The sequence below is a fragment of the Sphaerodactylus townsendi genome, linkage group LG17 (assembly GCF_021028975.2).
Source record: "Sphaerodactylus townsendi isolate TG3544 linkage group LG17, MPM_Stown_v2.3, whole genome shotgun sequence".
NCBI classification, from domain to species: Eukaryota; Metazoa; Chordata; class Lepidosauria; order Squamata; family Sphaerodactylidae; genus Sphaerodactylus; species Sphaerodactylus townsendi.
The window spans coordinates 27,564,697-27,587,221 of record NC_059441.1 but is presented as its reverse complement, the minus strand read 5'-3'; the positions used below and the strand labels follow the sequence as shown (position 1 = coordinate 27,587,221).

General features: G+C 47.9%; 1 protein-coding gene across 3 annotated transcripts in view; it reads left to right on the top strand.

Moving 5' to 3' along the window:
- The first annotated feature begins 330 nt into the window (after positions 1–330).
- Positions 331–22,525, top strand: part of CHD2 (chromodomain helicase DNA binding protein 2) — a 69,312-nt gene continuing 47,117 nt past the window's right edge. Inside the window, exons 1-2 of one of the 3 annotated variants that reach the window (XM_048481991.1) lie at positions 331–1,517; positions 21,724–21,943. In XM_048481991.1, the coding sequence (XP_048337948.1) occupies positions 1,456–1,517; positions 21,724–21,943 (282 nt within the window). In that variant the 5' untranslated portion in view covers positions 331–1,455. The remainder of the gene's footprint in view (positions 1,518–21,723; positions 21,944–22,525) is intronic. The other 2 variants (XM_048481990.1, XM_048481992.1) reach the window with 2 other exon arrangements.

The following is a 22,525-nucleotide window of genomic DNA, read 5'->3' as shown; positions in this document are numbered from 1 at the left end:
GGACATATTTATGGCCAGTTGTCCCACAGTGGCTATTAAAAAGAAGACACTTCCTCACTTTGTCCTCCCTGGAAATTTCCCCATTGGGTGGTGGGCTTGCCTGCCCATGTGGACTACTGGGGGCAATCCAAGGAACCTCAGTCTGGACTTCCATGCCTCCAAAATGGCTGGCTCTCCCCCCACTTCCTGTCCAGGGAGGAAGTAATTTCATCCCAAGGACAGCAACATGTCCTCCCTCTCCAACAAAAGAAGCCCAGAAAATCCCCCTTTCCTGGCTCAGCAAGGGTGTGTGGACCAGATGGGGTTAAGCTGCCCCTTCCACTGGGGTGCTTGGCAGCTAGCTGCCCAGACTTGGGGGGATCCCCCTTGCCTTTAGGTGGAGGCTCCCCCCTTTCTCTTTTTTGGGTGGAAATGAAGGGGTGGGTCTATGGTGCATCACCTGAGTTGTGGGGTAAATGGAGAGAGTGTCAATCAAAAGGCAGAGCTCAGAGCTGGGAAGAAAGCGCACGATGGCGGCTGTGCTTTGGAGAGCGCGCTGAGCCTTGCCTTCTCCCCACTTGGGCGCAACTTTCCCTAACTTTGGGGCAGCCTCGAGGGGCTGGGGCGGCCCCTGGCCTCCGGGGGGGACCGGCGTGGGGCAGATCGAGCCGTTGGGGGCAGGAAACCAGCATCGGGGGGCTCCTTTCCCTCGCCCGGTTGGAAAGGAGCAGCGGAGAAGGCAGCCCGGGTCGTCGTTTTTTTCCCAGCTTGGGAAGCCATGGCGCACCTCCATTTTGGTGCGCTCGCCTAATGCGCTTTTTCCACCGGATCTTTGGACGGGGGCTTTTCACGATCAAACCACCGCGGATTCCGAGGGATCAAATTCCGATTTATTAGATGTCTTTTTTAAAAAGCGAGACTTCGTTATTATTATTATTTTTTTGGGGCGAAAAACCCCGCTCCGTGCGTCTCGGAAACATTTTGGAGCTGCTTGTTTCCGTGCGCCCCGAAACGAACACTGGGCGATCTAATAGATGGGCGATCATTAAGCATCATTTCGAAAGGATATATTTTTTAAAAATTCCTTTTCTTAAAACACTTTGGATTTTTTCTTCCCCCCCCCTTCCCTTTGTCGACCGGTCCGAACGATCTGGAATGACGCAATAAAATACCGAGAATTTTTTCTTCTCCACGGTGACTTCGGGAAAGTTTGCACCATGTCCCCCAAGGCTGTGGACCCTCCGTGTAATTTGGGGGGGACAGCAAATGTAATATTGCATTCTTGATTCCCCCCCTCCCTTTCTGCCTTATTGCAACAAATAACCATTGCAAACGAAAGGACTTTTTGCGCGTCGCCGGGGAAGGCAAAAGTAAAGTGAGACTTTGCCTCCCTTTCAACTTTTGACAGTAAATACCTGGGCTCTGGACCTCCCGACCTCCTTTCTGCTTTGCTTTTAGCATTTTAAGACTTAAAAGATGATGAGAAACACGGCCAAAAGCCACGGAGAGGAGGGCTCTGTCCACAGCAATGCATCGAGGTAGGATCTCTCAACTTTATTTTGGTGTTTTTTTGCGGGAGGGGCTGACCTGATCCTACTCTTTCCCTCTTGACAGCTGGGGGGGTCCCACCGACGCAGAAGCAAAATAGGCATTTTGTGGCTTTTGCTTCTGGGTTTGCAAGAAGTGACCTTGGGTTTTCTGAGATGCCACACCCTAATTTTTGGTCGCAATTTCGGAAAGTTGGGTGGTGACTTAGAGGCCCCATGGCACCGAGGAAAGATAACCCACCTCCCCCCCCCCCTTGGAGCCTTTTATTTGTATAGTAAGCTTCTGGATTTCGTGTCTTTATTGGAAGTCTTTTGTGCTGGGGGAAATGACCTTGCCTGTAGATCTCTTGCTGCATTGCACCATTTTCTATCGAAGGCATTTTTTTCCCCCCTTTGAAGAATTTCTGAAGTCTCAACTTCCAACCGAAGGCCATGCAGAAGCCTGGGAAGTCGGGTAGTTTTGTAAATAGGACCCTGTAGAAGGGGGATGAATGAAAAAAATGTCCATTTTACAATAAAAATGGAAAGTGGTTGCTCCCTCGATCCCCACGGCTTGGTGTTTGATTTTGGCGTCTCAAATTTGGATACTGAATTTGTTTTTTTAGGGTATTTTGATACACTTTAACCAAACTTTGTGACTGGTTCTGTTAAAAGAGAAATAACATGTACCGAGAGCCCCTTTCGATCTTGATGTTCACTTTGTTCGGGTCTGCCTACGTTTGATATTTGTATCAGCCGTGCGGAGAAGCAGAAGCAAACTGCAACTTTATTTTGTGCCATTATCAAACAACAACACATTTAGCAATGCACCCACAACAAATCTAAAATATTTTTTCTGCTATATGTGGATTTTTCCCTTTCTATGTTAATTTTTTTTTTTTGCTTTTAAGCACCTGTAATTCTGAAGCCAACTTGTATACCATCATCAGCCTGTGGTTGTTATTGGTGAATGAATGAAATCTTTTGACGACCAGACTTAAACCCATTAAATATACCGTAAGGGAAAAATAATGTTCCGGTTGAGCTGTGGAGAGCTGGGCTGTTAAAAGTTTGGGGTGTATCAAATTGAATATTTCTGGTGTAGCAAATTTAAAACTTTCAGGCAGGAGTAAATCTAATTGGAAATCTGAATAGATTTGGCTTTAGCTTGTGGGGAGGGAACACAGACCACTCATTTCCACACAAAGGAAACAAGCATATCATAACGCATTAAAGCCTTTATGCAAATCATATCCCGTCACAATGTTGTTGTCAAAGTGAAACCATTGATTTGCTCAGTTTTTGAAATTAATCGTCCCGCTCCACGTTGAGGATCAGAGAAACCAGCGCGATTTACATTTTGAAAAACAATCTGATGAATCGAAAAGAAGCTTTAGGAAAATGCGAGGCCCTCCTGGTTAAATTTTTGAAACAGAGGCTGGGAATTTGAGGTGGGCCAGAATTAAGAAGAGATGCAGGCATCCCTTCTGAGACCCCCACCCCCTTCAAGGTATTGGCACAACTTCCACACATTAACTCTTGCTTTCTGGGTAGCATCACATGTTCAACATCAGTCAATATGTGAACTTATGAAAATAAAGGTGCTGCTATTCTGTGGTATGTCCTGGAGGAATCTGTGTGTTCAGGAGTCGTCTTTCAAGCTTATTATTATTATTATTATTATTATTATTATTATTTGAGCGTCAAATGTTGGAAAATGTGTTTTTCTGCTCTTGGCTTTCACAGGTGGGCTTGTGGTGAAATCACTTCCGAGTTAGCAGCAGCGTGGAGGTGTGATAGACTCTTGCCTTCCTCTCTGTACCAGATTTAAGCGGAAGCATGTAATCTGTCTATGACGTCATGTCCTCTCTTGATTTCTAGACGGATGTGTCTGTAGAGGGGGCATGTGTGTAAAATGGAGATGATGATGTTGTCCTAAAAAAAAACCCCACAATTCTCTCCCCCAAAGGTCCAGCTCAAGATTTTTTTTTTCCACTCTATTTACCCTTCCTTAAGTGGGAAATCTAAAGTGAAGGTCGGTTACTCCTGATAATTTCTTTGCAAATCTTCAGGAGTCAAAACACACTGGTGGTACAAAATAGTATCCACGTACTTCAATTGTCACAGGTTTGTAGTGCTCAAGGTTTTCCTCATTACAAAGACTCAAAGATCTTGACTCTAGCTGAAATTGGACATTTCAAAGGTTGCTACCATGTACTTCGGCTGGCTCATTCCCCAACAATACCATCAAGGATTGGATTCCATTCGGAGTGGTACGTAAAGTCTTAATAAAGAGAAAAGGTGGAAGTAAAGGGTCCTTACTGTAACATTATGGCTTCAGTACTTTCCTATATTAAAGCTGTCTGAAAGGCCTACAACACAAAGCAGGAAAAGGAAAATAGAACTAGAGTTCCCCGCAGATACCATATTCAGACATGAAAAACTCCAGCTTAAAACTGGCTTAATTTAAAAAAAACTCTGGCCCCTTCTGCACACGCAAAATAATGCGTTTTCAAACCACTTTCACAACTGTTTGCAAGTGGATTTTGCTATTCCGCACAGCTTCAAAGAGCACTGAAAGCAGTTTGAAAGTGCATTATTCTGCAAGTGCGGAATGAGCCTCTGTCTTAGAATTCCCTTGGTCTGTTACCTAAGGTCTTTAGGGAGGAAGGCTAAAACGAACTTTCCTGGGCCAAATGTTGCATAGCTTGGTGCCACCGTCAAGGGGACGACATGTTTACGGCTGTATGACACACCCCAGATGTTGGGGTCGACGGCCAAAAAAGCCCTCCGCATCCCTATAAAGTTTGGTGGAGAAATGGACAGGCGACCTAGGTGCGAAGGCTGCAGTTTTGTTCATACCAGGTACCTGGCACCCAATCCAGTCAAGCACGTTTTCTGAGACAGTCCCACTGCTGTTTGGTGGAATTTACTTCCAGGTAAATGACGTTAGGATCAGGCTATTGGTTGACGAAATGCGTTTAAGTCAACTGGGCAGGATCCACGTTCACTGGAGGGACACTTTACATGGATCTTTCACATGTCATGTGTATAACAAGAGGAATTGGCAGTTCGGAGCCTGCTTTTGTTTCCGTGGACCAAAGCATGCACCATTCCCTCTGCATTGGCAAGATCTTACTTGTTAAGAGTTCACTACAGCTTAGAACATATCATTAAAATCAGAAGCGCCAGGGGTGTGGGCCAGAGTTAAAAACTGCTTTTTAACTCTGTCAGCTGGAGCTTTATTTTTAGGGTGGTTTCTCCCTGAATCCTGTCCGGCTGCGGCAGCTGACCGAGGCACATTCCTGCTCCCCAGGAATGTTGGTGGCAGCCATTTTATGAAGCACCGCTCAGCAAGCAGGGTTTCAGCCGGAGACAGACAAAAGGAGCCAGAAAGCAGCACCGGGGCTGCGTGTGTGTCCTTTGCACTGTGGCCTCTTGGATCTCAGCCTCTGATTTGGAGCAGGAGGCCAAGAGGCGGGCAGGAATCCGACCGGCAGAAGGGCCAGGCGTCTGCATGTCACAAAATGGCTGTTCCTTTGTGCTGCATAGCTGAGCGACACACTGCGATGCCGTGTGTGTAAAGGGAGGGGGGTGTAGGAAAGCCACAGCAGGAAGTTGCTGGGGGGAGTGCAAAGGCCATCTTGGGCTGGCCGTTGGATCCGGTTGGCTGTCGGTTCGCCTGGTAACAGGAGGGTCAGTGCTGGAGGCACCGTGGCGGCTGTAGCCCTGCCTTGCCCGTGACGTCAAAGGCACAGCTCTCTGTCTGGGCTGCTCACGGCTTTCCCCTCCCCTTCTCTTGGCTTCTGCCTTCCCAGGATTAAAATGAGCCCTTGCCAGACAGTGCGGCCACTTTCATTCCTCGTGTGCATCTCTAAAAATAAAAAATGCACCCCGGCCCAGAGAAGCTGTAAGATTTGCACCATGTTACCAAATGCCTGCGGTTGGGGGGATGGGGTGGGCCAGCGTGTTTGCAAGCCTGATTAAGCTTTGGGTATGGGACATCGCATGGGGCTCCTCATGGGTCTTATGCATGCTCCCATTGGCTAGTCCTTTAACCATTTGGGGGCCAATCCCCCCCCCCCCCATCTTGCCGGCTCTGACTTCAGATATTGTCCTTGGTCAGCGATTGATGTTATCTGATATGCTAAAAAGGGGACGGCTCCTGCATTTGCCTGACAGATCGCACTCCTCTGCAAGAATCTCCCAGCCTGCCTGGTTGTGAGAGCTGCTCATGTGACACTCCACAGTGACTTCTGCTTGTCCCTGTAAATGAATATTGGCTCCAGCCCCCTTCCCTCTTGACCTGGTGACTTCCTGCTATGAAGTGACTCCAGTTGGGAATTCAGAAGAATCCCTTTGGAATGGTTGGAAATCCAGAACTCCCCTTCTCCTTATGCCAGCTACTGCAGACCTGAAACGTCACTCTGATACTGAGCTTTGCATTGAAGAACGTGTCGTGTATATTTGCTCAGATGCATGTTGGTGTTTGTGCAAATTCCTGGGGATGACGTCTGCTCTGGACATTGGAGTTTGGGGCTTTTTATGTCCGGCTCAAAACCCCACCCTGTATGACAGTGATGGCGAACCTATGGCACGAGTGCCAGAGGTGGCATTCAGAGCCCTCTCTGTGGGCACGCACAGAGTTCATCATGTGGGTGGAAATCACCCCCTCCCCCCACATCTAGGCTGGCCTGGGCTGCTGGGCTCAATTATTAGCATTAAACCTAAGACCTAGTTTTGGGGAAGCAGTATAGGTAACCCTGTTAAGCACTGTTAAACCCCACTGATTTTCATGCAAAGAACTAAAGCATAATCCTTTACCTGGGAGTAAGCTGACAATGTGCTGGCAATGTGGCTTGCTTCTGAGTAAACTCTCCTAGGGTCATGATTCACCTGTTCGAAGAATTGCATGGTTGCTTCAAAGCAAAGCCACCGACTACCACCAAGTTTACTCCCGAGTAACACACGCCTCAGCCAACCATTTTTTTCTTAACTAAAACCCCAGTATTCAGGTTCAATTGCCGTGTTGGCACTTTGCGATAAATAGGTGGGTTTTTGGGTTGCAGTTTGGGCACTCGGTCTCGAAAAGGTTCGCCATCACTTCTGTATGATGACCCTTTCAATTGAAGTAGCGGGGCTGTCGTTTTTTGGTTAGCTTGAATGAGGGTCTTTATTAATCCCCTGACCTCCCCCAGCGGCACACAGAGAAGGCTTCCAAATCGAAACCTTTCCCGTGGCTGGTTTTAAAAAGCAAAAGTATGTCTGGCTGTGGCGGATGTGTATTGTGTTAATTTGGAACCGCAAACCTGCAGAACAGCATTCTTTTTGTGTATTGAAGAGGCAGGGAGACTGGAATGCTGAAGGACAGGTGGTTTCTTTTTAAAGTCTGCCTTCTTCCCCCTAATAGTTGCGAAAAGAGCCCTTCGGGGGTTGGGCGGTAGATGAAATGTAATTAATAATAATGATAATAATAATAACAACAACAACAATAATAATAATTTGACAAAATTAACATCTGTCAAATTCAGAAGGCAGCCCTGCTGGGATCCGCCCGAATACTACGCCGATACATTACAACTTCTCAAAAAGGATATTGAGGAGATAGAAAAAGTTCAGAGAAGGACAACGAGGATGATTGAGGGACTGGAGCACCTTCCTTATGAGGAGAGACTACAGCATTTAGGACTCTTTAGTTTGGAGAGGAGACGGCTGAGGGGGGATATGATTGAAGTCTATAAAATTAGGCATGGGGTAGAAAATGTTGACAGAGAGAAATTTTTCTCTCTTTCTCACAATACTAGAACCAGGGGGCATCCATTGAAAATGCTGGGGGGAAGAATTAGGACTAATAAAAGGAAACACTCCTTCACGCAACGTGTGATTGGTGTTGGAATATGCTGCCACAGGAGGTGGTGATGGCCACTAACCTGGATAGCTTTAAAAAGGGTTTGGACAGATTTGTGGAGGAGAAGTCGATCTATGGCTACCAATCTTGTTCCTCCTTGATCTGAGATTGCAAATGCCTTAGCAGACCAGGTGCTTGGGAGCAGCAGCAGCAGAAGGCCCTTGCTTTCACATCCTGCACGTGAGCTCCCAAAGGCACCTGGTGGGCCACTGCGAGTAGCAGAATGCTGGACTAGATGGACTCTGGTCTGATCCAGCAAGCTAGTTCTTATGTTCTTATGTTCTTAACTTCCTAGGCCTCTGGGTGAGGCTCGAATTGTGACGAAGGCCAACAACCAGCTAAAGATCTGGCAGCTGTGAAATCTACAATAATAATAATAATTGCCCGATCAGATCCCGCGATCTGCTCTCAGTTCTTCTTTGCTCTTTGTTCTCAGAGTTGAGTGTTTGTTCCCAGCGACCAGCGGGTTGAGCCAAATGCTGAATCTGATTTCCTAAAAAAAAAAAAAAAGCAGTTTCCTTCTCTTCTTCCTTTGTCCCTTATTATCATTCAACACAAGGCAGATTTGTTTTTCTTTGACAGTACAATCGAGTGGATGATTGGACTACACAACCCACCCTGAATTTGCTGTTTTTTTAAAAATTCTCGGTGGAAGTGCCCATTAGATTGCCGCCTTTTCTGTATGGTCAGTAATCATCGGGGGTCACTAAGACGGTTGCGTTAGAATCTGAGAAGGACCCTATAGAGCAGTGATGGTGAACCTTTTTGAGACCAAGTGCCCAAATTGCAACCCCAAACCCACTTAATTATCGCAAAGTGCCAACATGGCAATTTACCTTAATACTAAGGTTTTAGTTTAGAAAAAATGGTTGGCTCTGAGGTGTGCGCTACTTGGGAGTAAGCTTGGTGGTAGATGGTGGCTTTGCTTTGAAGCAACCGTGCAACTCTTCCAACGGGTGAATCACGACTCTAGGAGGGTTTACTCAGAAGCAAGCTACATTGCCAGCAACCAAGCTTACTCCCAGGTAAAGGATCGCGCTTTAGTTCTTCATGTGAAAATCAGTGGAGTTTAACAGCGCTCAGGGGCGTAACAAGGCAGCCCTGGGCAAACTGTAGCCCTGGGCAAAACCTGAGTTGGATGCCACCCCCCCCCCCCATGGCTGGCCACTCCACCACGACCAATTTTATTTGCACCAGGACATTGGTGCCTGCAGGGGGTGCATTTTTAGACATATCAGCACCAAAATTTCAGTATATCATCAGGAGACTGTCCTTATGCTACTCCCCAAGTATGTTGAGGTTTGGTTTGAGGAGTCATAAGTTATGGACTCCCAAAGGGGGTGCCCCATCCCCCATTGTTTCCAAGGGGAGCTACCCTTTGAGGGTCCATAACTTTGGCCCCCCTGAACCAAACACACCAAACTTGGGGGGTGCCATCATAATAGTCTCCAGATGATACCCTGAAATTTTGGTGCAGATACATCCAAAAATGCATCCCCTGCAGGAACATCCTAGAAATTCGCCCAAGAATCTTTGTTCTGCATTGAGTTTTCTGCATTGCTGTCAATGGGGGTTGCAGGCTGTGGGGAGGGCACATTTCTGAAGGCACAGTCTCAAAACTTTCAGGGTCTCATCAGGAGACTGCCCTAATGATACCCCCCAAGTTTGGTGCAGTTTGGTTCAGGGGGGGGGCCAAAGTTATGGACCCTCAAAACTGTAGCCCCCATCTCCTATTAGTCTCCCTATATGCGGAAACAATGGGGGATGGGGCACCCCCTTTGGGAGTCCATAACTTTGTCCTCCCTGAACCAAACCTCACCAAACTTGGGGGGAAGCATAAGGACAGTCTTCTGATGATATGCTGAAATTCTGGTGCCACTAGCCTAAAAACTGCGCCCCCTGCAGGCCGAAAATGGAAAACCACTAAAATACCCAAAAACGAACCCAGTATTTTTTGGGAATTGCGCCCCCCACAATGTGATGCCCTGGGCAGCTGCCCACCTTGCCCAATGGGCATTACGCCAGTGACAGCGCTTAACAGGGTTACCCTACACTGCTTCCCCAAAACTAGGTCTTAGGTTTAATGCTAATAATTGAGCCCAGCGGCCCAGGCCAGCCTAGATGAGGGGGGAGGCATTTCCCCCCACATGATGAACTCTGTTTGCGAGTGCCCACAGAGAGGGCTCTGAGTGCCACCTCTGGCACCCGTGCCATAGGTTCGCCATCACTGCTATAGAGAACCCACTTCTGAAAAGGTTAGCTGAGATCATCCAATCTGTCCCCATCTGGAATTGTGGTTATTTATGTTTTTATTTATTACATTTTTACCCCGTCCTTCTCCAATGGGCTCAGGGCGGCCGACAACAACAAAGTGGGGAGGCAGGTAGGGTACTGGAATTGGTGTTATTTTGGATGTGAAAATGGAAACAGCGTGGGGGTGAAGTTAATTTTCAAAGCTTGTAAACATGATTCAGAGTGCCTAGAGCAGTGGTGGCGAACCTTTGGCACTCCAGATGTTATGGACTACAATTCCCATCTGCCCCTGCCAGCAAGGCCAATTGACCATGCTGGCAGGGGCAGATGGGAATTGTAGTCTATAACATCTGGAGTGCCAAAGGTTCGTCACCATGGGCTTAGAGTCTTGCACTTGGGTCTGGGAGACCAATTCCCCCCTCTGCCATGGAATCTTGCTGGGCAGTCTTGGGCCAGCTGTACACTCTCAGTGTAACCTACCTCATGGGACTGTTGTGAGGATAAAACAAAACTATAAACCTCTTTGATTTCTTGGCGGTTTAAAATATTTTATTTGTCCCTAAACACACTTTGGCAACAAAAGTTTGATTACAAATGCAGGTAAGTACATTCTACTTGGTCTGCATCAAGTAAATAAGCACATCTCTTGGTTCTTGGTAACTTAAACAGGGTCTTATTTTTATAAACATTTCTTGTAAATTGATAAATGCCGCAATTTTCTCAGTTATTTATTTATTACGTTTTTACCCCGCCCTTCCTCAAAGGGCTCAGGGCACCCCTCAACATCAAAACAATAACAATAAAACCGTAATAAATACAATTAAAACAATCATTTGAAAAATCCATTAACCTTCAAAATCACTAGACATCAGTTCATTTTTTTCTTTATATACTCTATCATATTTTCCAAAATTTATTCACATTTCTTTCTTTAAGCAACAATGTAAGCTTGGATATTTCTGCTAAATCTAATACTTCCACCTGCCATTCCTCAATTATTTGAATAGCTGGTGTTTTCTATTTTTTGCGAACATAGGATTCGTGCTCCTGCTGTCATGTCTAAACATAAAGATCCTTTCTCAATGAACTTCGCTCCCCCTGCTTCATCAGATCACGAAGTGAATCTTCAATTAGCAATTAGTCAATTTATTTGCACAGTCTTAGACCAGCAAATAGGATGAATCAGACCTTACAAACCATTTATTTATAGCATGTATATATGTGCAAGCACACGTATCTATAATATATATATTATGTACATATATATGTACATAAAATGCATACATAATTTTTTACAAGTAAATTTTAAGATTAATACATTCGCTTTGCAATGAATGTATTTGTTAATGGTTACAATTAATACTTGAATCAGCAGCTACAGAGACGTGGGTGGGTATGCAAAGCTCAAAAATGCAAGGTAAATGTCGAGATCATTCAAAACTGAAAGGTGCATAGTATAGGTTCCTCCTTTTGGTTGAAGTCCAGAAATCAGTTTTAAGTCTGGGCCACTCCCCACTCCTGTCGGCGCTGCACCAGCATAGGAGAAGAGGAAGAGGAGGAGGAAGAGGAGGAGGAGTTTGGATTTATATCCCCCCTTTCTCTCCTGCAGGAGACTCAAAGGGGGTTACAATCTCCTTGCCGTTCCCCCCTCGCTACAAACACCCTGTGAGGCAGGTGGGGCTGAGAGAGCTCCGAGAAGCTGTGACTAGCCCAAGGTCACCCAGCTGGCGTGTGTGGAAGTGCCCAGGCTAATCTGAATTCCCCAGATAAGCCTCCACAGCTCAGGCGGCAGAGCTGGGAATCAAACCCGGTTCCTCCAGATTAGATACACGAGCTCTTAACCTCCTACGCCACTGCATGGGGGGCGGGGTGTTTCGAGGACAGGCCTGGAGGTGGCATCAACCTTAGACAGCTTCCACTGCCCTCTCTGCCCCCATGCACTGACGCAGCTGACCTGGTCAGTGGCGTGGGGGGGGAGGGGTGGCGCTCGGGGCAGAATGGCGCACGGGCCCAGCCCCCCGTGGTCCCTCCCCCGCCCCTCACTTACCTTAGTTCAGCCGGCTGCAAAGAGCAAGCTGAAAAAGCAGACTGGCCGAACTAAGATAAGGGGAGGGGGGGCGGGGCTCATATGCCAGTTTTTTTGTGATGTATGTCCATTATCCCCTATGGGGGATTTTGATTAGCCAGGTTTTGGGATTTTTGTTTTGGGTTTTCTGCACTGCGGAGAACCCCTTTGCAGGCCGCGGGGTGGCGCCGAAGCGGTGTGGTGTTTTGCCACCCGAATCGGGCTGTAAGGTACTACTGGGCTCGAATCTAGCTGTTCTGCTGCAGACCCATAGAACTACCCGGTGAGATTGTTTCCAGAGTCTTGTGAGACGTGCCCCCCTCCCATAGAAGATTTGCCTCCGCGTGTCGTTTCACAAGTTGGCGATCTGTGTTCTGAAAGAGAAGCGCTTCAGTTTCGGCTCTTATCTTGGCAGCGATCCCATTGCAGGAGCTGTCGAGACCCTGTAGGATTGTCCAACCCTGCCATCTCCGCTACATAGAGGAAGACTTAAAGGTCTTCCAAGCGATAAGAGGTTCTGTCCCTGTAGCATAGGACAGCTGGATTCCATCCCACACATTCTCCTGAACTGCGTATTATACCAAGAACTCCGATCCAGCCTGTTATCCCATGCTATAGACCCTATGATTGATTATACTGAATCAGATAAAGTAGTTATGCTTTTAAATTGTCAGGATTTTCATTGTTGCCTTATAGTGGCAAAATTTTTGTCAGAAGTTTGTAAACTGAATGTATGACAAACGCGAAGTTTTTTACTATTCACTTTTTAACTGGAACTGTATTTTTTTATACTATCGTGTATATGCCAATAAAGGCTTATTGAATTGAATTGAAAAAAAAATTGATTGTCCAACCCGCTCTAGGTTTGAACCAGGCTAGGCCAGGACAGGGACTCATGCAGAGACACAGCAGGCTTGCGAATATCTGTGCTTGAGATACACAGTCAAGCAGCATAATGGGGGGAAATGATTAGAACAAGCTCACTACTGTGACGAGTGCGGCGTGGTGGGGAAATTCACCCCGAGATCACTTCTGCTGAAAAGTACGCTTTCTGCCCGCCCCCATCTTCTTTCCTAGAGTCGGAAACCTGTTAATAGCCATATATTTTAAGGGGAACCCCCCCCTTTTTTCTACCAGAAGTAGTTCCCAAAGCTATTTGCATGCTATATAGGGCTGTTGCCTCATTTTGGTCACAGTCTTTGCTAGCTGCTAGGCTGACTTTTTATTTTTCGTGGTGAAGGAAATGATCGCTTTTGAAGCCTGCCTCTTGCCTCTTTTTAAAAGCCGGTTCCTGTTTTCTTAGCTTGCAAAGATGAGATCATATTAGAGAAGAGTTTGGATTTATACCCCCCTCCTTTCTCTCCGGCAGGAGACTCAAAGGGGCTGACAATCTCCTTGCCTTTCCCCCCTTGCAACAAACACCCTATGAGGTAGGTGGGGCTGAGAGAGCTCAGAAGAACTGTGACTAGCCCAAGGTCACCCAGCTGGCACCTGTTGGAGTGCACAAGCTAATCTAGTTCCCCAGATAAGCCTCTACGGCTCAAGTGGCAGAGCGGGGAATCAAACCTGGTTCCTCCAGATTAGAGTGCACCTGCTCTCAACCACTACGCCACTGCTGCTCCTTTTTGGAAGTTTTTCCTCGCTTTCTGTCCTAAGGCATCTGACCCTACAGTTTTAATCTGTTTGCTTAATTTATACCTTGCTTTTCTCCCAAAATGGGAACCCAGAGTGCCTTGTGTTGTTCTTCTGGCCTCTATTGTATCTTCACAACAACCCTGTCAGGTAGGTTAGGCTGCGAGCATGTCCGACCCGAAGTCACCCAGCAAGCTTTCATGGCAGAATGGGGATTTGAACCCTTGTCTACTCTCTGACTGCTACACCACACATTGGTCCTTCCCAGCTTGGATTGCTAGCTGCCCAGAATTAATTCTGGCTCAGCCTTTCCACATCACCTCTGTTAGCAGAAACCAGTCGATAAAATTGATTAATATTTCCTGCATCACAGTTGCTGTGAAAGACTGTGCAGCAGTTGCGTGGGGGGGAGGGGAAATGGCGCCTGGGGAAAAATGGTGTCCGGACACCGTCCCCTATGCCCCCCCGCAGCGCCCCACTCCCCCACTTACCTTAGTTTAGCTGGCTGTTCTATGCAGTCGGCCAAACTCCAGGCTGCTCTGGGCTTCTGCTGGGCCTGGCTGGGAGGGGTTAGGGAGGGATTTTCAGCCCCCCGCATGACCCCAATGGCACGTGCCCGGGGCACTGCGCCCCCCAGTCCTGTGGCAGCTACGCCACTGCTCTGCAGTCATGGGGAACCACTGTTAGTAATCCATCCTGCCTCAACTAGGCAAGCCAACCGAACCCACGCACTGTCCCCCTACATCTTGGTGTAGCCGTCTTCCAGCTCTTCTGGGGCAAACCAGGAGGCATTCATTGAAAATGCTGGGGGGAAGAATTAGGAAACACTTCTTCATGCAACGTGTGATGGGTGTTTGGAATATGCTGCCACAGGAGGTGGTGATGGCCACTAACCTGGATAGCTTTAAAAGGGGCTTGGACAGATTTATGGAGGAGAAGTCGATCTCTGGCTCCCAATCTTGATCCTCCTTGATCACAGATTGCAAATGCCTTAGCAGACCAGGTGCTCAGGAGCAGCAGAAGGCCATTGCTTTCACCTCCTGCATGTGAGCTCCCAAAGGCACCTGGTGGGCCACTGCGAGTAGCAGAATGCTGGACTAGATGGACTCCGGTCTGATCCAGCAGGCTAGTTCTTATGTTCTTATGTTCTGTGGGCCCAGCCCAGATTGAACGGTGCACGTCAGAAACCTGGGCAGAAAATAAAATACCTGTGAGTGTTATCAGAGCTCAGCTCCCCCATGTGGCAACATAAAAAAATCCGCTTTGAAATGGTTTGATATCGAGGAATGGACCCTGAAATCCTTTTCTCCTTTTAAAAATTCTAGTAGCCGAGTGTCCGCTGATGGTGCTTTATTTTGATGTATTGTTAAGATTTTGCATGGTTCATTGTTGTTGAATGATTGCTGAACTGTATTGTCGAAGGCTTTCACGGCCGGAATCTCTTTGGTGCTGTGTGGTTTCTGGGCTGTATGGCCGTGTTCTAGCAGCATTCTCTCCTGACGTTTCACCTTCATCTGTGGCTGGCATCTTCAGAAGATCCTCTGAAGATGCCAGCCACAGACGCAGGCGAAACGTCGGGAGAGAATGCTGCTAGAACACGGCCATACAGCCCGGAAACCACACAGCACCAAAAAGATTGCTGAACTGTTGTGAGCCACCCCGAGCCCTGTGCCCACGGGAGGGGTTGGGGTATAAATCTAAAATAAAGTGAAAACCTGCTGGGTACTGTTTTTCTCATCTGTCTTTCAAAACTTACACGCCCCCTGTCCTCCTGGGCACGCCTCTGTTTTGAATGATTCTTCCCGTAGGTTTCCTGTATGTTGGGCAGAAATGCCAATGTGCGAAGTTCCTGGGTTTCATCCCGGACGTCTCCCATTGGAAAAAAGGATTTGGTTGCAGAGGACATAAAAACAGGGTCTGAATCAGCTTACAATGAGGATAACGTGCAGTGGAGCAGCAGTGGCGTAGGAGGTTAAGAGCTCATGTATCTAATCTGGAGGAACCGGGTTTGATTCCCAGCTCTGCCGCCTGAGCTGTGGAGGCTTCTCTGGGGAATTCAGATTAGCCTGGGCACTCCCACACACGCCAGCTGGGTGACCTTGGGCTAGTCACAGCTTCCCGGAGCTCTCTCAGCCCCACCCACCTCACAGGGTGTTTGTTGTGAGGGGGGAAGGGTAAGGAGATTGTCAGCCCCTTTGAGTCTCCTGCAGGAGAGAAAGGGAGGATACAAATCCAAACTCCTCCTCCTCCTCCTCCTCCTCCTCCTCCACATGTTGAATTGCGATCAATAAGTTGGTTTTGGGTTGCAGTTTGAGCACTCGGTCTCGAAAAGGTTCGCCATCACTGTAATAGAGTAAAAATTTGGCCTTCCGGAGACCGGCTGGTAGAATTTATTCCATTTAATAAAGAGATGGGTAGGCTGCCTGTGTTAATTTAAATTTATTATTATTATTTTTGTCTTGTTTACAAGACAAGAGATACTCAGAGGTGGTTTGTCGGTGCCCACATCCACATTCCTGCCCTGGTATTCTTTTGAGGTTTCTCATCCAAACACTAGCCAGGGCCAACTCTGCGGGAGCAGTAGTGGCATAGTGGTTAGGAGCAGGTGTACTGTACTCTAATCTGGAGGAACCGGGTTTGATTCCCCGCTCTGCCGCGTGAGCTGTGGAGGCTTCTCTGGGGAATTCAGATTAGCCTGTACACTCCCACACACGCTAGCTGGGTGATCTTGGGCTAGTCACAGTTCTTCTGAGCTCCCTCAGCCCCACCTACCTCACAGGGTGTTTGTTGTGAGGAGGGAAGGGAAAGGAGTTTGTAAGCCCCTTTGAGAAAGGGGGGATATAAATCCAAACTCCTCCTCCTTTGCTTCTGGGATCCGACAAGATTAAGTTAGCCTGGGGCTATCCGGTCAGGACAAATGTAGTTTCACTCCTTTTAAATTTTCCAGAGGGTTTCAGGTTGCTTGGGATCATTTGCAGAATGGGCCTCGCATGTCGGTTGGCCGGCAGTAGCGGTTGTATGTCGTGCCGTACCTTGTTTTCCGAAATCCCTCTGGAACTATGCTGAATGAGGGACAAAGTTAAGAACATAAGAACATAAGAACAAGCCAGCTGGATCAGAACAGAGTCCATCTAGTCCAGCTCTCTGCTACTCGCAGTGGCCCACCAGGTGCCTTTGGGAGCTCACCTGCAGGATGTGAAAGCAATGGCCTTCTGCGGCTGCTGCTCCCGAGCACCTGGACTGTTAAGGCATTTGCAATCTCAGATCAAAGAGGATCAAGATTGGTAGCCATAGATCGACTTCTCCTCCATAAATCTGTCCTAGCCCCTTTTAAAGCTATCCAGGTTAGTGGCCATCACCCCCTCCTGTGGCAGCATATTCCAAACACCAATCACACGTTGCGTGAAGAAGTGTTTCCTTTGATTAGTCCTAATTCTTCCCCCCAGCATTTTCAATGGATGCCCCCTGGTTCTATTTGGGTGGCCGACTTCTCATTTTAAATCTGATTTTCCTCTTTTGGGCTAACAGTCTTTTTGCAGGATCCCTTTCCCCAGCATTGCCTATTTAATTCAGTTTTTAGTACTGGGGGGGTTCATCTGCTTCAATTATTTGCAAATAAAGCACTGCCGGATAGTCATAAGATGGTGGAACAGAGTGCAGAGGGTAGTTTTAAAAGGGCTCCGGGAAATTTGGCACGGTGCCGTGTCGGAGCAGTTTCTTTTCCAGTGCCGTGTTCCGCTGCTGCCCTCTGCCAGCTTCCTGCGGAAATATGTTCTGCGGCCTCCCTTTTCTTTCTTTGTGTCTCAGATTTTACAACCTGCCCTTTTCCTTGTTCTTTTAAAAACGTGTCCTTTGTGATGCTTGACCACGACGCGTTCTGACATTTGAGCTGACACACGGCGGCTCGCTGATGCGCGATCCCATCCAAACGTCAGTTTGCAATGGAATGTAACCACCGTGCACAATAAATAATGGTTGAAAATGGGAATTCCTGCCCCTTTTTATAAACGTATGGAGTGCTGCTTTGCTTTGGAAACGGAAAAAAAAAATCTCAAGGTAATTATAAATATCGGGAGGGATATTTGGCTTCCATCTCACGGGGGCTGGTGATTTTCTCCAGAGCTGCTCTCAGACCTATCCTCCGTTTGAGATTCCTTGATGGAAGCAGGGCAGTTTCTACAACGTGGGCGAAAGGGGCAGATCACAGCACAACAGGATACAGTGATGATACATTGCCTTTTAATTTTGACCCCTTCCAAAAATGTGTCCTGGTTACAGTTTTTAAAGCACAGGCTGTGGACCATTGTTGTAGATTCTGTATTTCTTCAATCAACGCGTGATTGGTGTTTGGAATATGCTGCCACAGGAGGTGGGGATGGCCACTAACCTGGATAGCTTTAAAAGGGGCTTGGGCAGATTGATGGAGGAGAAGTCGATCTCTGGCTCCCAATCTTGATCCTCCTTGATCTGAAATTGCAAATGCCTTAGTGTCAGGGCTGCGACCCTGCCAGTAGCCTCCGTCTCCCAGTAAGTTTCTGTTTCCCCAGTTATCCCCGTTCCCGCCACTGGGAAGGACCACCCACTCCCACCTGTATATATACTGGAACTGAGGGCAAGAACCCTCAGTTCCAGCACCCTGTAATATATGGCAACACATATCAATAAAGTTCGTTTCTTTGTTCCAAAGTCGACTTTGCCTGAGTGTGTCCAGCCTTACACTTAGCAGACCAGATACTCGGAAGCAGCAGCAGCAGAAGGCCATTGCTTTCACATCCTGCATGTGAGCTCCCCAAGGCATCTGGGGGGGGGGGTGGCACTGCGAGTAGCAGAGTGCTGGACTCGATGGACTCTGGTCTGATCCAGCAGGCTCGCTCTTATGTTGTTATTGTTTTTTGAAATAACTAAAAAAAAATTGGAAACTTACACTGGACCCTTGGGGGATGTATAAAGGCATTATTCAGTTGTAAATTCATATTTACAGCTGTCTGCCCCCACCTCTGATGATTTAAATCATATTTTCTAATTGAAATGGATCTACCCTGGAGGTGAATTTTCTTTCTGCCCCTACTCATCCAGCGGCCCCAACTGATCCCGGGAGTGCAGGCTGTGTTTTTGTTCCCTTTCATAGAATCATAGAGTTGGAAGAGACCCCAAGGGCAATCAAGTCGAACCCCCTGCAATGCAGGAACACACAATCAGAGCACTCCTGAGTCCCGACATATGTTCATCCAGCCTCTGTTTGAAAACCTCCAAAGAAGGAGACTCCACCACTCTCCGAGGCAGTGAACTCCACTGTCGAACAGCCCTGACGATCAGGAAGTTCTTCCTAATGTTTAGGCGGAATCTCTTTTCCCGCACCTTGAATCCATTACTCCGTGTCCTAGTCTCTGAGGCAGAAGAAAACAAGCTTGCTCCCTTTTCGACATGGCATCCCTTCAAATATAATAAAACATAGCGTTCCAGCTTGTCAATATCCTTCTTGCATTGCGGTGCCCAAAACTGAACACAATATTCCAGGTGAGGTCTGACGAATGCAGAATAGAGAGGTACAATCACATCCCTTGATCTTGACACTATACTTCTATTGATACTCCAGAATCGCATTGGCTTTCTTGGCCGCCACATCACACTGCTGACTCATGTTCAGTTTGTGGTCTACTAAGACTCCTAGGTCCCTTTCACATGTAGTGTTGTCAAGCCAGGTGTCACCCATCTTGTATCTGTGCATTTCATTTTTTCTGCCTAAGTGTAGAATCTTACATTTATCTCTGTTGAAATTCATTTTGTTTATTTTGGCTCAGCATTCTAATTTGTCCAGGCCATTTTGAATTCTGACTCTATTAGCTACCCCTCCTAATTTGGTGTCACCTGCAAATTCGATTAGGTTGCCCTCCATTCCATCATCCAAGTCGTTGATAAAAAAACACTCTGGTACTGTTGAATATTAAGCTGTTCCTCCAATTTTAAAACAGGAGATAGAGTGTCCTGCAGCTATCGAACACCTGCGCTGCCAATATTTGGGTTAGAAACTGGTGGAGTAGGCTGTCCGCCATCTTTCTTCCCAGTGGGAGCAACAATGAAATGGGGAAAACGACCAACAAATAGTTAAATACGCTTCTCCCGAATGAAGAAAGGAATCCAGATATCTGATCAGTAAATGGGGCAGGCATAGAGCAGGTATCCAGTGTTACCATAAGGAATTAGTAGGCTAGGTACTTGTGAGGGAATTGAGGGAAATATCCCACCCACCCCCCCCCCCCCAAAAACAAGCTGACCCTATTTCAGTAGGTGGAGATTCTTGGGTTTAAAGGGGGATTCCCAGAGAAATTCTTTCTGGGGTGCTGTGTGGTTTCTGGGCTGTATGTTCTAGCAGCATTCTCTCCTGACGTTTCGCCTGCGTCTGTGACTGGCATCTTCAGAGGATCTTTCATTCATTCTTTCTGTTTGACAGAAATGCCCTGTCAATTCTAGAAAGCTGCCTGTATGTGAAATTATAACTGTTTATATAAGAGTTCTTCTGCCCCACGCTATAAACCACTAATCCACTAAACCCGTGGTGGCGAACCTTTGGCACTCCAATTGACCATGCTGGCAGGGGCTGATGGGAATTGTAGTTCATAACATCTGGAGTGCCAAAGGTTCGCCACCACTGCACTAAACCACCAAGCACTGAGCCCTTCTGAGGAAGACAAGACATTTATATTTTTGTGCTCGTGAAAGGAAGTTGTTGGTGTAAATCGCTGAAGGAGAGGGAGAAGGAGCAATTACTTCAAATTCCTTTACTGCCTCCCCCCCCCCCCCAGTTTTCATAATAACGGCATGTCACCCAGCACAGTCGTTCCTTAACATTGCTTTACTGCCCACTTGCGAAACCACACCATAATGAAAATCAACTTGGTCGCTGCTACCAGGAAGACGTGCTACGTGTGGGTGTGTAGCTGAGGCAGCCATTATCCAAGATCTGGATGGCCCAGGTTGGACTTTGAAGGGAGACCACCAAGAAACTCCAAGGTTGCTACACACAGGCAGACAATAGAAAACCACCTCTTGTTTGTCTCTGTCCTGAGCTGGAGGGCCAACGTTGGCCATATCTCATCAGATCTCAGATGCTAAGCAGGGTTGGCCGTGATTAATACTTGGATGGGAGGCCACCAAGGAAGTCCAGGGTTGCTACGCAGGGGCATGCGATGGCAAACCACCTCTGTTTGTCTCTGTCCTGAGTTGGATGGCCAACGTTGGCCATATCTCATCAGATCTCAGATGCTAAGCAGGGTTGGCCGTGGCTAATACTTGGATGGGAGGCCACCAAGGAAGTCCAGGGTTGCTACGCAGGGGCATGCGATGGCAAACCACCTCTGTTTGTCTCTGTCCTGATATAATGGCCAACGTTGGCCATATATCTCATCAGATCTCAGATGCTAAGCAGGGATTGGCAAATGACGGGCTAATACCGCTTGGATGGAGGCCCTGCTGCAAGGAAGTCCAGGGTTGCTCACGCCCAGGGGCATCGCGATATGGCAAACCACCTCTGTTTGTTCCCCGCCCTGAGTTGGATGGCCAACGTTGGCAATATATCTCATCAGATCTCTGTGATGCTAAGCAGGAGGTTGGCCGCGGGCTAATTCGTTGATGGGAGGCCACCCAGGGAAGTCCAGGGGTTGCTCGCACGCGAAAGGGCATGCGATGGCAAACCACCTCTGTTTGTCTCTGTCCTGAGTTGGATGGCCAACGTTGGCCATATCTCATCAGATCTCAGATGCTAAGCAGGGTTGGCCGTGGCTAATACTTGGATGGGAGGCCACCTGCTGAGAGTCCAGATTTGCCCTCACTTGCGCGAGGGCATGCGATGGCAAACCACCTCTGTTTGTCTCTGTCCTGAGTTGGATGGCCAACGTTGGCCATATCTCATCAGATCTCAGATGCTAAGCAGGGTTGGCCGTGGCTAATACTTGGATGGGAGGCCACCGAGGAAGTCCAGGGTTGCTACGCAGGGGCATGCGATGGCAAACCATCTCTGTTTGTCTTGGTTCACACTTGGATGGCCCAGGCTAGTTTAATCTTGTCAGATCTCAGCAGCTAAGCAGTGTTGGTCCTGGTGGGAGACTTGGTGGGAGACTACCAAGGAAGTCCAGGGTTGCTGTGCAGGGGCAAGTAATGGCAAACTACCTCTGTTTGTCTCAGCTCGCACCTGGGATGATTCATGCTAGCCTAATCTCATAAGATCTTAGAAGCTAAGCAGGGTTGCCAGAATTGGGCTGCAACTTGGCGGCACTTTATGCACGGTCATGGCTTCCATCGCTGTGTGTCCAAACCCCCTGAAGTCATTGTTGGTAACAAACTTCTCCTGCCTTTATCTGTAGCCACTCCGCATCCGAGGAGGCCTCGGGATCAGAGTCGGCGAGCCAGTCTGACAGTGAGCCGGCCAGCGACCATGGAAGCGAGTCCAACAGCAGCTCAGAGACCTCCGAAAGCCAATCAGAATCGGAGAGCGGGTCGACAGGCTCAAAGTCTCAACAGACGCCTCCTGAAACAAAAGAGAAGCCCGCTTCCAAGAAAGAAAGGATAGCAGATGTCAAAAAGGTAAAACAGCGGGTTTGGATCCTGGCAGAGGCGTAGCTATAAGGGGACAGGGGGCCGCGCCATGCACCGGGCGTGTGCCAGTGGGTCATGTGGGAACTACACTTCACAGGAGACCTTGCGAGCCCTACTCCCCCAGGGAGGCCTCTGGAGGGGGCTCGCAAGGTCTCCTGGGAAGTGTAGTTCCCACCAGGCCAGCTAAACTAAGGTAAGTGTGTGGGGGATGGGGGCCATTTCCCTTCCCGCCCCCACACCTCTGGATTCTGGCGATCTGGTCTGCTACTGGGGGCACAGGCAAACTTATGCATGAAGCCTCCTTGTCTTGATGAGCCAGACCACCAGTCCGTCAAAGCCAGTGTTACCTGCTCTGACTGGTAGCCGCTCTTCATGGTCTTTTCCATCAACTACTACCTGACTCTTTTAACCAGATTGAAGACAGACCTTCTGCGTACAAACCCGACGTCCTGTTGCTGAGATGCTGCCCTGTCCTAAGTGATGGAAGAAGAAGAAGAAGAGTTTGGATTTATATCTCCCTTTTCTCTCCTGTAGGAGACTCAAAGGGGCTGATAATCTCCTTGCCCTTCC